Source organism: Lepidochelys kempii, chromosome 18 (assembly GCF_965140285.1).
Source record: "Lepidochelys kempii isolate rLepKem1 chromosome 18, rLepKem1.hap1, whole genome shotgun sequence".
Taxonomy (NCBI): domain Eukaryota; kingdom Metazoa; phylum Chordata; order Testudines; family Cheloniidae; genus Lepidochelys; species Lepidochelys kempii.
The window spans coordinates 22832041-22845120 of NC_136397.1; the positions used below are offsets into that span (position 1 = coordinate 22832041).

At 45.1% G+C, this 13080-nt stretch overlaps 1 protein-coding gene across 8 annotated transcripts in view; it reads left to right on the forward strand.

The window, feature by feature from the left end:
* KCNAB2 (potassium voltage-gated channel subfamily A regulatory beta subunit 2) overlaps positions 1–13080 on the forward strand; it is a 113278-nt gene that overhangs the window by 34799 nt on the left and 65399 nt on the right. For 5 of the 8 annotated variants that reach the window (XM_073316253.2, XM_073316255.2, XM_073316252.2 and 2 more), the window contains exons 2-3: positions 10006–10125; positions 10802–10843. In XM_073316253.2, coding sequence (XP_073172354.1) covers positions 10049–10125; positions 10802–10843 — 119 coding nt within the window. In that variant the 5' untranslated portion in view covers positions 10006–10048. Of the gene's footprint in view, positions 1–1519; positions 1734–10005; positions 10126–10801; positions 10844–13080 lie in introns of those variants that run through there. The other 3 variants (XM_073316258.2, XM_073316260.2, XM_073316257.2) reach the window with 2 other exon arrangements.

Genomic DNA, 13080 nt, shown 5'->3' on the forward strand with positions numbered 1-13080 from the left:
TAACTTTGTTTGATCTGGTTGGGATAGAAACAAATTGCATTGGCTTGTGTAATGTCAGGCAAGCTTTTAAACCCAAGTGGTTTCTATTAAATGGGAAAAGCAGAATCATTCCCTCCTACCTATTCCTACCCCCGGCATCACAACAAAATAGCAGCTAGGCAGCTTCTTTTGAAGTGCTGTCTTGAAAATTGGAGGCATTTCTGTGCAGTGTTACTTGGCTGTGGGCTGCTTGGTAATATGACATGATGGTGCATTTCCCGACTTATAGTCCTACTATGTCAAACCAAAGAGATATTTCAGTGAATTGCTAGTTCCTTTTTTAATATTAAGGCTGGTGTTCATAGAAAATTTTAAGTAACGATGCATCCTGTGGTTTTGCTAGCTTTCTGTCTTGGTGTGGCAGCTGGATAGTTCAGTCGGGCTCTCTTGGCCAGCCTAAATGAAGAATTTTAATTTACTAGTAGTTTGGGAATGGGTTATCATAAAAACAAAGGTAATCCCAAAGAAACTAAAATCACATTAAGCTGTAGCTCACGAAAGCTTATGCTCTAATAAATTGGTTAGTCTCTAAGGTGCCACAAGTACTCCTTTTCTTTTTGCGAATACAGACTAACACGGCTGTTACTCTGAAACCTAAAATCACATTGAAAACCAAAGACTGCATCACCTGTTAAATTACACAGTAGCTAGAGCATAGCTGAAAAGAACCAGCCACAAACTATATAATGATTGTAAACCTCTCGTTTGCTGACGTGCAAATCAAAATAACATTGCTGCCTCAACTAAAACGTCGAAGAAATGGAAGACCTCTTCCTAAAGGGTCGACCCCCAGACGTTCCTCGCCGTTCATTCCAGCATCACAGTCCTTTGCTGGATTACTACTTCTGCGTTTGTCTGAGGCTCCTTGACCAAGAATGCCTGGTCTGTCAAAGTTATCCAGCAGAAGGGTCTGCATCAATCTGATATCACCCCGTCTCAGTAGTCAGCAGCTTAGTCCTGGCTTGTTTATACCCCTTGTGCATGGGGGAGGTTAACTGGGATTTTTGCGTGGTGGACAAAAACAGTTGTTCTGCTGTCCTCAAATGGAAGTGCAGAGTTCTAAACCCAGAAGTTCCAGGCAGGATTTCACCTTCCTCCAGAATTTCATAGCCAAGGGGCCATCAATAGTCTTTCCCCCGCTACCCAAGGCCTGCTGGGTCGAAACCTCTCTACATTGGGTCCATCTGGTATTTCTCCCAGAGCTGTCTTAATGGTTGGAGCCAGCACAGCTCTGCCTTTCTCTTTTGGGAACAGGAAAGTGGGATGAACGGCAGCTGTTTGGGTCAGGGACCAATGAGCAGCATCCTTCCCCCTCAGGATGCTCTCCTGTGAAATAGGTCCCTTCTGTCACTGCATTGTCCAGTGGCACCTCGTGTTCCCTGTAGAGTTAAACTCATCCTGCATCTCTCACTGCAGTCAGCAGTCTGTGCCAGCTCGCTAGGAACAGACACATCAGTGCCTGGCGTTAAGACACAGGGAGACCCACAGCCCTCTGCGCATCTGCCTGCACCAGATTACTGACCTCTTCAGAAACTGCAGGGAATCACAGTGGTGTACTGAAAGGCATTTCTGCTCTCCTGTATCCGCACGTCTTGGTTTTTATCCCTAGGGAAAAGTTCTGGCATGTCTGTCAGGAGCACTCAGCAGCGTCAACCCTACCCATTTCACCGTCCTGGAGAAATCAGTCGTGGGTGGTAAGTGTGTGACTTTCTGATGCTCACAGTTACTGTATGGCTTGGTTTATGTGGCTTGGTACAGGTACTAGGTCCTCCAGGCAGGCTTGGAGGTTGCTGCAGAGCCTGAGTTAAGCATTCTTTGCTGTGTCTCTCCAATGGCAGCGCTGGGATTTTGTCTGTCTGAGGTATCTATCCAGCTCCCATCACCACAGTGTTTGAACACCTTGCAGTCTGCAATGCATTTATCTTCACAACATCCCCTGGAGGCAGGGCAATGCCATTATCCATACTCTACCAATTAGGAACTCAGGCACCGAGAGATGATGTGACTTGCCCACGGTCACACAGGAAGTCTGTGGCAGAGCCGGGACTTGAACCCAGGTCTCCCAAATTGTAGGAGGGTGCCTTCATCTCTGGAAACAAAATGTGCATGAAGCTTTTCCATTTGTCATTTATTCCTCCAAACTCCTGCAACATCATGCCCTCTTATAGCATCCAGAGCTTGTGTCAATTGTTAGCTTTGGGTTTGTGATTGTTAAGCTGAAAAACCTGAGTCCCTAACATGTTTCTGTGGATTTGGGAAAATGTGAATGTTATGAAAGGTGTGAGCCACTCAGCATGGATGTCAACTTGAGGTTATCAATTCTCTTTTGGCATGATCAGCCAGGGAGTGTCTCAGGTTGCCACTTAGCACAGTTCTTCCATTTCTGCTTTCTTTTGTTAGCGTCCTGTGTCTTGTTTTGGGAGGCTGTGGCTCCCCGAGGTCTCGCTGAGAAACAGCTCAACTGGAAAGTTCATTTCACCCTCAGAACACCAGACACTTACAGTGTAGTGAACCAAGCACACCACAGGGTCAGAAACAGCTGATGGGTTTGGACATGGGCTTTTTAAACGTTATGACTATAAAATTAAGGGGCTTCTGGAGTGGCCCACAGAGAGGAATAGTGACGGGCCTTACGCTGTTACCGCTGAAGGAAGGAGGAATTGGTTTGGTTGCTGTGTCTACAGCACAAAGGATGTTTGAGGTTGCCGTTGTGAAATCATGTGCTTTGGAACGGAAGAAGGAAACTGCCATTGCCTTTTTGCAGGGTGCTGTATGTAACTGGCTTTTTTTTTTTTTAATCCAAGAGTAAGTGAAACCGCTCAGGAGCGATGGGACTGACCCGGCTGTGAGGGTGGGCCACGTCCCCGTGTCCGCCTGTGCAGCGTCAGTCCCAGTGCCATGTAGTGCAGGGCAGTAGTCTAGGAAGGCTGGATCATCTGAATAGCAAAACTCTGGGTAGGTTGCTTGTGTGTGGCCTCCCAGCTTCTCCTCTGGGACGGTGCAGATAGAGCTATGGTGCCTTGCTCACGACGCCTCTGGGGCTCTCGTGGTTCAGTGCCAGTGGCTGACTAACCCCCCCAAGTACAGTATCTTTGATAAAGTGAAGACCCTCGCGTATGCCATTTCCACTTTCACTTCTAAGAGGAGTGTAGGCTTGCGTGCGTGCCTTGCTTGCCTTTAGATGAGGTTAGGAGGATTTTCCTCCCATTAAGCTACAGCTTAGCTTTATAATAACCAGAAATGGACAGGTTTCAGAGGAACAGCCGTGTTAGTCTGTATTCGCAAAAAGAAAAGGAGGACTTGTGGCACCTTAGAGACTAACCAATTTATTTGAGCATGAGCTTTCGTGAGCTACAGCTCACTTCATCCGATGCAGCTGTAGCTCACGAAAGCTCATGCTCAAATAAATTGGTTAGTCTCTAAGGTGCCACAAGTCCTCCTTTTCTTCTTTCAGAAATGGACAAACTCTCTGGCTGTGAGTTTCAAAATGGCTAAAGGAAATGAGGCACCCAATTCCCATAGATATTTCAATGAGAACTGGGTGACTAACTCTCATAGCCTATTTTGAAATTCCCAGCTTTGGCTGACTTCAGTCCCTCCCGAACTGGACCCCTCACTTGTGAAACATGCAACACGCTTTTGGACCCTGTAGAAACAGTTCACTTGATTCCCATTTTGCTTAGGAGGGAGGTGGGGGGAACAGATTTTCTGGTGGAAAGTCAATGCAGGGCACTTGAGCTGTTGTGGGAGCTCTTATGTTCCTTTCGGCTAGGAAAGAAAAGCATGTGGTTTGTTGGGGCGGGTTGGTTTACATTGCAGGGGAGAAAGCGTTTGTGAGCTCAGAGGAACTTCAGTAAACTTGCAGAACACAGTTTGAGGTCTGCAAAGCTTCAGCCTTGAGAGGATTCACCCCTTTCCTAATAGTAACCAAAGAACATTGCTGCTGAGAAGTGGCCTAATGAAGCGAACAGTGTCTCATATTCTCCTGTTTGCCTTTCTGCAAATACAGTGGCCATGGCTTTCTTTACTGGAGCCATACATTGGTTCATACAAAATCGGCTGTTGGCTGGGGAGGGAGGGAGGGAGGAAAGGAGGGAGGAAGGCGTTGAGGTTGAATCTCTTCCTTTATTTTTTTTTAATGAGCCAAGTGAGTCTATTTTTAGACTGCAGCTATCCATGTGCTCTAGACGTGTAGAATAAAAGACACACACAGCTTGCAACACTCACTTAGACTCTGGGTTAACCAGTTAACCCCTCAGGGTTCTCATCGTCTGACTAGGATAATGCCGACCACTTCCGACATTACTGGCTGTCCCATCTTGGAGTCCGGGTTCTACTCCCCTGTTCCCCATGCACACACCCAAGCATCTTAGGCCGTGTTTCATTTTAATATCCTCCTGGCACCCGCCATGCTTCCCACCAGTTATGAGCAGCTCTTTGCAGCCCTGATTCTGTCTGCTCAGGTACTGTGTGCAAATGCTGCAACATGGGGTGCTTAAGAGAGAAACTGCCACCCCGTTTCCCATCCCTTCCCCCCTCCAAAGTCTCCGGCATCACTAGACTCCCCAACCTCTCCAGTCCCCATTAAGAGCTGTGAGCTCCCTCTCTCCACTGTTATTATGCAACACTTCATTTGGGTGGGCTGTGCAGTGTTGCAGGGCTCTGTTGTTATTTTCCCTGACTTGCTCCTGTTCTGAGCTCTGCAGGTTTGGTGCAGGGGCTGTAACTTGTGCTCCGTTATTTTCAGCGTCACGTCTCTGGAGGGGTTTGTTACTTGACTGATGCAGTTGATTTCTATTGGATAGCACTGGCTGCAGAGCAGCTGGAAGCCCGTTCAGCATTCCAGTCAGGTCGGAGGTGTGTGTGTCTGGAATTCAGAGTTACTGAAGAAAGCTAGACCAGGATTCTGGAAATATTTCATTTCCTATGTGGGATGAAATTGGCTAGTTGATTCCAGGGTAAAGGAATTTTTGTGGGGGAGAAAAGACTGCTTACTTTAAAAAAATTAATGTGTATAAAAGAGCACTGAATTTTACTTTAACCCTGACCAGAGCTAGGAGAGGAGACTTGACAGCAGATGGCACTGGCTGGATACAGAATTAAAAGACGGCAGGCAGTTCTGCCCCCCAAAAAGTATTAAATTCAACAAACCCGTGCTTCCCTCTGATGAGCCCTGTGGAGGGATTTGAAGCAAGTGAGATAATGCAGGATGAACATATTAGCAAATTTGATTTCCTTTGGGCACTTTATTAAATTTCATTTCAAGGTATTTGAAGGGCAGGTTGAAGGGTGACTTATGTGGTCTGGCTCTGTGCTGGCTGCCTAGAAACCTATGAAAAAGAAGGTATTTGTTTCATGCCTTCAGCCCTGCATAGATTGTAGGTGTTTTATCGCCTTACACACTTGGCTTCCTTTCCTCATTTTCTACTCCTGCTGTTCTGATGCACGGGCCAGCTTGCTTCCATGCCTTTAAGGCCTCCATGCTTTGCTGTGTGGCTTCCGTCCAGAGCCAGCAGTTGTCGGTGAGGTGTTGTTGTTTCTTGCTGTGGGGGAGAGGCTATTGTTCAGAGCTCTTTGGTTTCACTGGCAGGGAGGGGGAATGATGGTGAACTTCTCAGGTTGCCTGTTGACTAGTTAGAGCTTCATTTTCATTGCACTGTGTGCGCTGAGTTGTGATATTCTCTTTCACTCTGACCTGCCTGTCCCACCTGGAGAAGGAGAGCAGGGACAGGGATGGGGAAGGAGGAGGCAATGGACCAGGCAACATCTCCTTACTCTGTTCTTCTGACATGTGCAGTGTGAGCTCCCCCCCATCCCCAGTCACTCTGGGGGGCAAAGCGTAGTTTGTTCTTCAGTGACCTATTTTACAACATGCTCCTTTGAGTAGACAATGTGTTTTACTACCTTCCTGCCCGCCGTGCCTTGGGGAGAACCTGCTTGGCAGTTCCCTTGTGGTATTTTTGTTGTTCTGTTTTTAATGCTAGCTTCATCGAATTGGAGAAAGACATAACGGTGTGAAGGACTCATCGCAAAAGCAGTGGACTAGAATCGCAGAGCAGCCAGACTACACGTACACAAATGCACTCTTGCTACCAACCATCGCATCTGAGGGTTTATCTTTACATACAGGACAGCTCCTGTTGGCACATTTAATCCACCTCCCTGAGAGGCCCCAGCTGTGTCAATGGGAGAAGCCTGTTGTCTGTGCAGGGGGTTAGGTGGGTATAAGTATATCGCTCACGGGTCTGGATTTTCCACACCCCTAAGTGACGTGGCTATAGAGAGATAGGGCTGTACTATGGACCTGGCCTCAGGCTGCTCTAGCTGTAGCCAAAGGAAATAACAGGTTTAAAAGGCAAAGGCAAAAGAAACCAAATATCATGTTTTTCTCCTCCCTCAGAATTGCTCATGACAAAGACATCCATTGTATAGGCTGGGGGTGGAGGGACATGGTAAGGGCACCTGGTTACAAGGGCAGAGAGGACCCAAAGCCTCTGACCTGGGAGACATTTACATATGTGCTTACAGCTTTGTCTACATACACACTTGTCCCCATGTAATTAGACCGGTTTATTTAAACCAGTGCAAACCCCTGTGCGGATACTCCAATTTCATTGTGAGTGGCTTATTTTGGTTTATCTTAAACTTCTTCCTGATCAACTTAAGATAGACCAAAATAAGCCTGGTTTAAACTAAGTGTCCACACAGCCTTTCACACTGGTTTCATTAAACCAATTTAAAATTACACCTTAAATTACAATAGTGCAACTCTGTTGGGGGGGGAGGGGCGGGGAATCTAGTAGATGAGTCTTTGCAGGGCCATAAAATGCCTTTTCTTTAAAAACCTCAGGTTTTCCTCTTGACATTTAATGGGTTGGCAAATCAGGTTAGCAGTATGCAGATAAGCACAGTTCCTACTGGTACTTTTATAATCCCATTTCTCCAATCACACTATGTTTGCAGGAAAATCTGAAGTATTTTCTCTTCCGTCTAGCACGGAAACCTCCGCACTCGAATCTGTGGCTAGGAAAACGTTTTTAATGTTTCAGGCATCAAACTTCATAGACTTTAGTAAAGGGAAAGTGTGAAGAAACCTCCCACGCAGGGCAGAGCTTTGCTAATGCAACCTTCACACTCGTCAGGACCCCGGTTGTCTCATCTCTTCTCACTCTGCCTGCCTCCATGTGGGTGAGGGGTGGGGAGTTTGAAGTGGGAGAGGGTGAATCCTTGTGGAACTGCTCTGTTTCTGTTTCATCTGCTGCCCTCTGGCTGTCTCGCTGTTTCAGTACAGCTCTTGAGCATCAAGAGTACCATCTCCATTCTGTAGGAGCTATTCTTCAGGCCCCATCTGTATTCCCCTTCCCACCCCTCCCTACCCTGCGTGTCGTTGTAACTTCCCCTCTGTGAGATTTAGAGACGGCCCTTTCATCACTTGTTTGTATTGTTGACTTTTGAAGAGTCATTTCTGTGTTTATGATGGAGTCTGGCATCTGTTGATTTAAACTGGCATTTAATGACTTTGAAACAATATGGGAATGGAGCAGTACAATGCAACGCTCAGTTACTCGTAAGTACAGACCCCCACACGCAAGGCCCATGTGTTTAATGGGTCAGGGCTGTTTCCCTGACTGTAAACGGACTACACAACTGAGAACTTTGCCTTTGAATGGTATTGTTCTGCAGTTTGGTTTCTCTGAGTTTGCTGGTTGGTATTCTTGGGTATTTTCTGGAATTCTGGCTGGTTAAAAAACAGGGAAACATAAGGCTGGAGCTTCAAACTCCACCTTAGTAGCTCTGACCATCCTTTGGAAGCAGGCTGCTATTTTTCATCCACAGATTTGCACTTGTCCTGATTCATGGAGATGCATGATACTGTTATCTGGGTTGACTGATGACGTGAAGTGTCTGCTCCAGGTGTGAGTTATAGGTCACAGATGATGATGAACTGCTTCAAAATGATTCCTGAGTTATGAACTCAGAGGCTTCAAGAATCATATGGAGCATGTTGCGGGAGGGATTGAGATGGAGTTTGCTGCTCTAGTTTTGTTCACTTTCTGTGTTCTGTTCTAGTCTATATGGATACTTATACTGTGCCCAACACCCTGGTACCCAAGCCCTTCTAATAGTGGAATAAGCAACGTGATCGCACATCCGTTCATGTGGTTTGTTCTCTCATCCTCTCATAGTTTGTACTTAGTTTGTCATTTGAGATGTGGCAGTTCATACTGTATGTTTGCCAATCCAGTTGTTAGGTGCTCAGCATAGCTTTGGGTGCTAGGTAATTAACAAGAAAACATCTCGATTTGGCTTGTTCCACAGCTGCCGATGGCCTAGGCACAAAGTTACAGCAGCTTCTTCAATTGTCACTTGGTTGTGCTTCATTTTTGTGCAACTAATAATCCACAGTCCTGCTAAAGATGAAAAAAATTTGCATGTACATATGTGTGTTTCAAGCAAGGTGTAAGATCCAAAATCAGTAACAGAGCGTCTGTGCGAATTTAGGCTGCGATTTTTGAAAACTGCCTGAAGGAATGAGTGACCCCCTCCCCCTGACTTTCAGTAGGAGTTGGGCTAGAGAAGTTAAGCACCTTTTGAAACCCCTAGCGTTAAAGTATAAATACAAATCTGTTCTTCCTTATCAATAGTCTAGTGTCGTGGGCACTTGGACATTTACATAGTTTGACCTTGAAGTATCTAAAGCATCCATGTGTATATAAAGTTTCCTGAGTTCTGGCATAGTTCTGATGAGAAGGGATATACCTAGAGTTTCTTGAGACCTGTCTGCACATTTTCCCACTGTTGCTGATGTCTGTTCTCTCTGGCAGGGACAACATCAGGGCAGTCCTAGTGTCGATGGGATCACAGCTGCTGGTGGCATGTCATCTAACTATTAAGTGCAATTTCAACCCTTGTACTTAAAATGCCTCTGCCACTTGAAACAGTGGTCGCCCTGTGTCTAAAAGGATATAGCAGAAATAGGAGGCACTGACAGGTATAGAGAGTGACGAGAGGGTGGAAAGGTTTCCAGATGAAGAGAGATCAATACAGTTCAGATTCATCAGTTTAGAGAGGAGATGAGCAAGGGGAGATGACAAGATAGGGGTATAGAAATGAAACATTGGATACCCCGAATTAGCCTTTCTTGGAATAGGAGAACAAGGGGACATTCAATGAAAGCGAACAGCAGAAAATTTAAAACCAATAGAAGGAAATACTCCTCTTCACAATTCATAATTAACCTGTGGATCTCATTGCCACGGTATGTCATTGACGTGTTTGCTGAGCAGCATTCAGAAGAAATTTGACGTGTACATGGATAATGAGAACAAACTCAGCAGGATTTTTAAAATTATGCAATTTATGTGAAAAGTATGTAACCTCTCCTGACTCAGGACATAACCCCCAGCTGAGTGGGGGTCAGGATGAGATGTCCCCCATTGGGAGGTTATTCCATAATTATCTTCCACTCTGCAGCGTCTGGTACTAGCAATAGACCAATGGTAGTGGTTCTCAGACTTTTGTACTGGTGACCCCTTTCACATAGCAGCCTCTGAGTCCGACCCCACCATATAAATTAAAAACACTTTTTATATATTTAACACCATTATAAATGCTGGAGGCAAAGCAGGGTGTGGAGTGGAGTCTGACATCTCACGACCCCCCCCCGCCCCCACGTAATAACCTCGCAACCCCCTCAAGGGTCCCAGCCCCCAGTTTGAGAGCTCCTAACCTATGGTCTCATGGCCATCCGTATTATTCCCAGAGGTGGTGATCTGCCCGATAGCTCATGGTGAATTAGTGGTAGAGGGAGGATTAGAACCCAGAGTCCTGACCCCCACATCAGCTCCAACCAGTGGGAATATTCCATGCTCACTAAGAGAAAGTAATGAGAGGAAACACAAAAATTCATGTGCTTTAAAAATTCAATTTATTCTGGTTGTAACTTTTTATTCTATATCTTTTTAGAAGGTAAAAAAGAAAACGGAGCTCAAAAACTGAGGCTGGCTCGATGTATCCAGAATCTACCACTGACTCCCCTGCTCGACTCTCACTAAGACAGACTGGCTCTCCAGGGATGATTTACAGGTGAGCCATGCGACCGAGTTTATAGCTTCCCCGACTACCCAGAAGTTCTCTTTGTTACAGGGAGCACATGTTTTGCAGTTTTGTGAAAAACAGGGTAAACCAGTTGTCATGACCCTCTGAGGCAGCCACTATTCAATCCTAAAATCCAAACCTTGATTTTTGAAGATGCTTACAGAAAAGTCATTTCCAGAACTGTGCAAACACTGGATAGCATAAACAATATTTAAGCTTCCTTCTGAGATTTGGTGCCTGTTGTTTTAAGGAATGGGTCACTCATCAATTTCTTTTCAAATAATCTATTACATTTAAGGGTTTAAGAGTATGTTTTCTGTATTTCACTTTATTTTTTTAACATTGAATGACATTCTGTTGAATCAGGTGAACCACAGTCCGCTCGCGCATGTGTCTTGCACAAATTTTGTGCCCATAATTCTTTCCCTCACTTGGTGGCATTGTTGTCAAGCTTTCACAGAGCTTTTCAGCTCCTCCTAGTGAGGAGAAACTGTGCAGACATTAAACCCTTATAGAGACTTTGATGGAGATGAACCGAACGGGTTTGCTAGAGCACAAAGATTATTGCAGGATGAACTGAGACTGAGCTTTCTGTTTCTGGCACTTCCCAGTTGTTAATGCGATTTGTGGAATATTTCTTCTTTCTTTCCCTTGCTGTCGGAAGTGCTCGGTACGGGAGTCCCAAACGACAGCTCCAGTTCTACAGGTAACAGAGTCTGTTATTTTTTTATAAAAAATGGGACTGAAAAGTAGTGATGGGTATAATTACAGAAGGGCACGTTTCAGAAGGGGTCTCAACCCGTCGTACACCAGGATATGTTATGTATCATCAACCTCAGCAGGTGTTGGCTCTGGCAGCCTGAAGGGAATTGCTACCCGCACAAAATTCTCTGTCACTTGCGCACTCTAGGCACCCACCTCTACCTAGTTCCTAGGGCTCAAGACGTAACCCTCTTAATTTAGGCACCCACCGTCAACCTGTTCCTAGGGCTCAGGTGTTACCCTCTTAATTAAGCACTCTAACTTTACCCCTACGTGGACTCTACTCCTCTGGGCTCTACTCCCCTGGACATTGAGCAAACTCCCATTCCCTGTGGACTTGGGGCTTAATCTTTTGCAGGTTTAAGGGGTCTTTTACCAGTGAAAGAGCCTTACATAGTAATATCCTACTTACCCTCTGTTTATTAACAATCACCAAAACAGAATGCACATGCTACACGTACAATGCTTACCACTCCCAGTAAGACTGTTGAACTTTTCTTGATGGCCAGTCAGGATCAGGTCCATCTCGGGGACTCCAGTTTCTGCAGGGTGTCATTGGCAGTGTGTTGACGTCTGGCATCTCTGTTCTTGGGGCTATGTCCTGGAGTTGGTTCCCAAAGAACTTCCTCTTGGACCCCAGTTTATATAGTGAAACTTGACTCCTGCTTAACAGCATCTTAACCAATCATTTTAGTAAAATTTTACTAACCAATCCGAACATATTGTAACAAAATTCTCTTACCAATCAGAGCCCACCACCTTAATTAATTTACACCTAGCAAAATTAATTGTGTAACACACAGAAACAATCAAAGAACCAGACAGAGACCATACAGACAAACAATAAGGAAGTGGGGACCGTAAAGATAAAATAGTAAAGAAATGAGGATTTCACAACCACAACTATTGATAAGTGATTTCTTGCCTGACAGGATGCTATCAAACTAAGTTTTCTTTAACCACTTTAAGATCTGTTTCTTAGTCTGGTGATAGTGGGTGATATTAGGACAGGATCTCCATCTTATCGGCCCGATATTACAGTGTGTTAATGTAATTTAGATGGAATGTGAGAATGCGACTTCCTGCTTCTTAGCTCATGGCTGCTGCTCTCCTAATATGGCAGCAGACAAAGGTCTTAGGCCTTACCATATGGCTACAGGAAAAGGCCTTATCCTTACAGAATGGAAAAGTTAGAAGATCAGCTCTGCAATTCAAATTCAGCCAGCTACTTGCACGGTCCTAGTTTTCATGCTTGTGCTGCAGAAGTATGTATATTGTTCAGCTTGTGCAAATTAACCTGTACAGATTAGCTGAACTATCGTTTAAATTACTGAGATGGCTGCATTTAATTTAATCCTAGACAAAATAAGAAATGTGTGTGCGCGTGCGCAATTTGTTTACAATAATATAGCAAAGTGTGAAGTGCTTTTGGATGGCAGTGTGTTCGAAATCCTAAGAATTGCCAGATCAGAAATGGCAATGATCAAAATAAAAAACCCAGGACAGTCTAGTGTACAAATTTGGTTACAACTCCATCCCATCCTTATTGAGAGAGAGAGAGAGAGACTTGACCTTTTCACATACCATATTACGCTGGCCAGAAGGGACAGTACCATCTTACATTTATTGGCTAAGATTAGTGACTAGTGATTTTTGGTGCCCCCGTTTTTGGGTGACCAGCTTGAGACCCCTTAAAGGGGCCTGATTCCCTGACATGGGCGCTTAGCTCTTTCTGAAAATCAAGCTCCTTTAAAGTATTACTAGTTGGATATACAAAAATGGAGTTGTCCAAATTGGCGAGTCACTTCTGAAAACTTTGGCCTGCAGAGCCAGAGGTACAGCCTGTGGCACATAATAAATTTGTCACCTTCTCTGAGACATGGGGTGAGGGTTGGGGATGATTAGGAGCCTGGTGGGGAGCTCCGTAGCCAAAACGTTAGTCTGTGGTGTGTTGATCGTCCAATGAAATATATGTTTACATTGACTCAGCCGTTCAAGTAGAGTGACTAGATGTCCTGATTTTTGGGTCTCTTTCTTATATGGGCTCCTATTATCCCCATCCCGATTTTTCACATTTGCTGTCTGGCCCCCCCTACATTCAAGGGAGCCTAGAATCTGGGTGTAGCAGAGTGCAGCCGTGGCTCTTTCAGCTAAGATAATGGAGCAATCTCCATTCTGGCA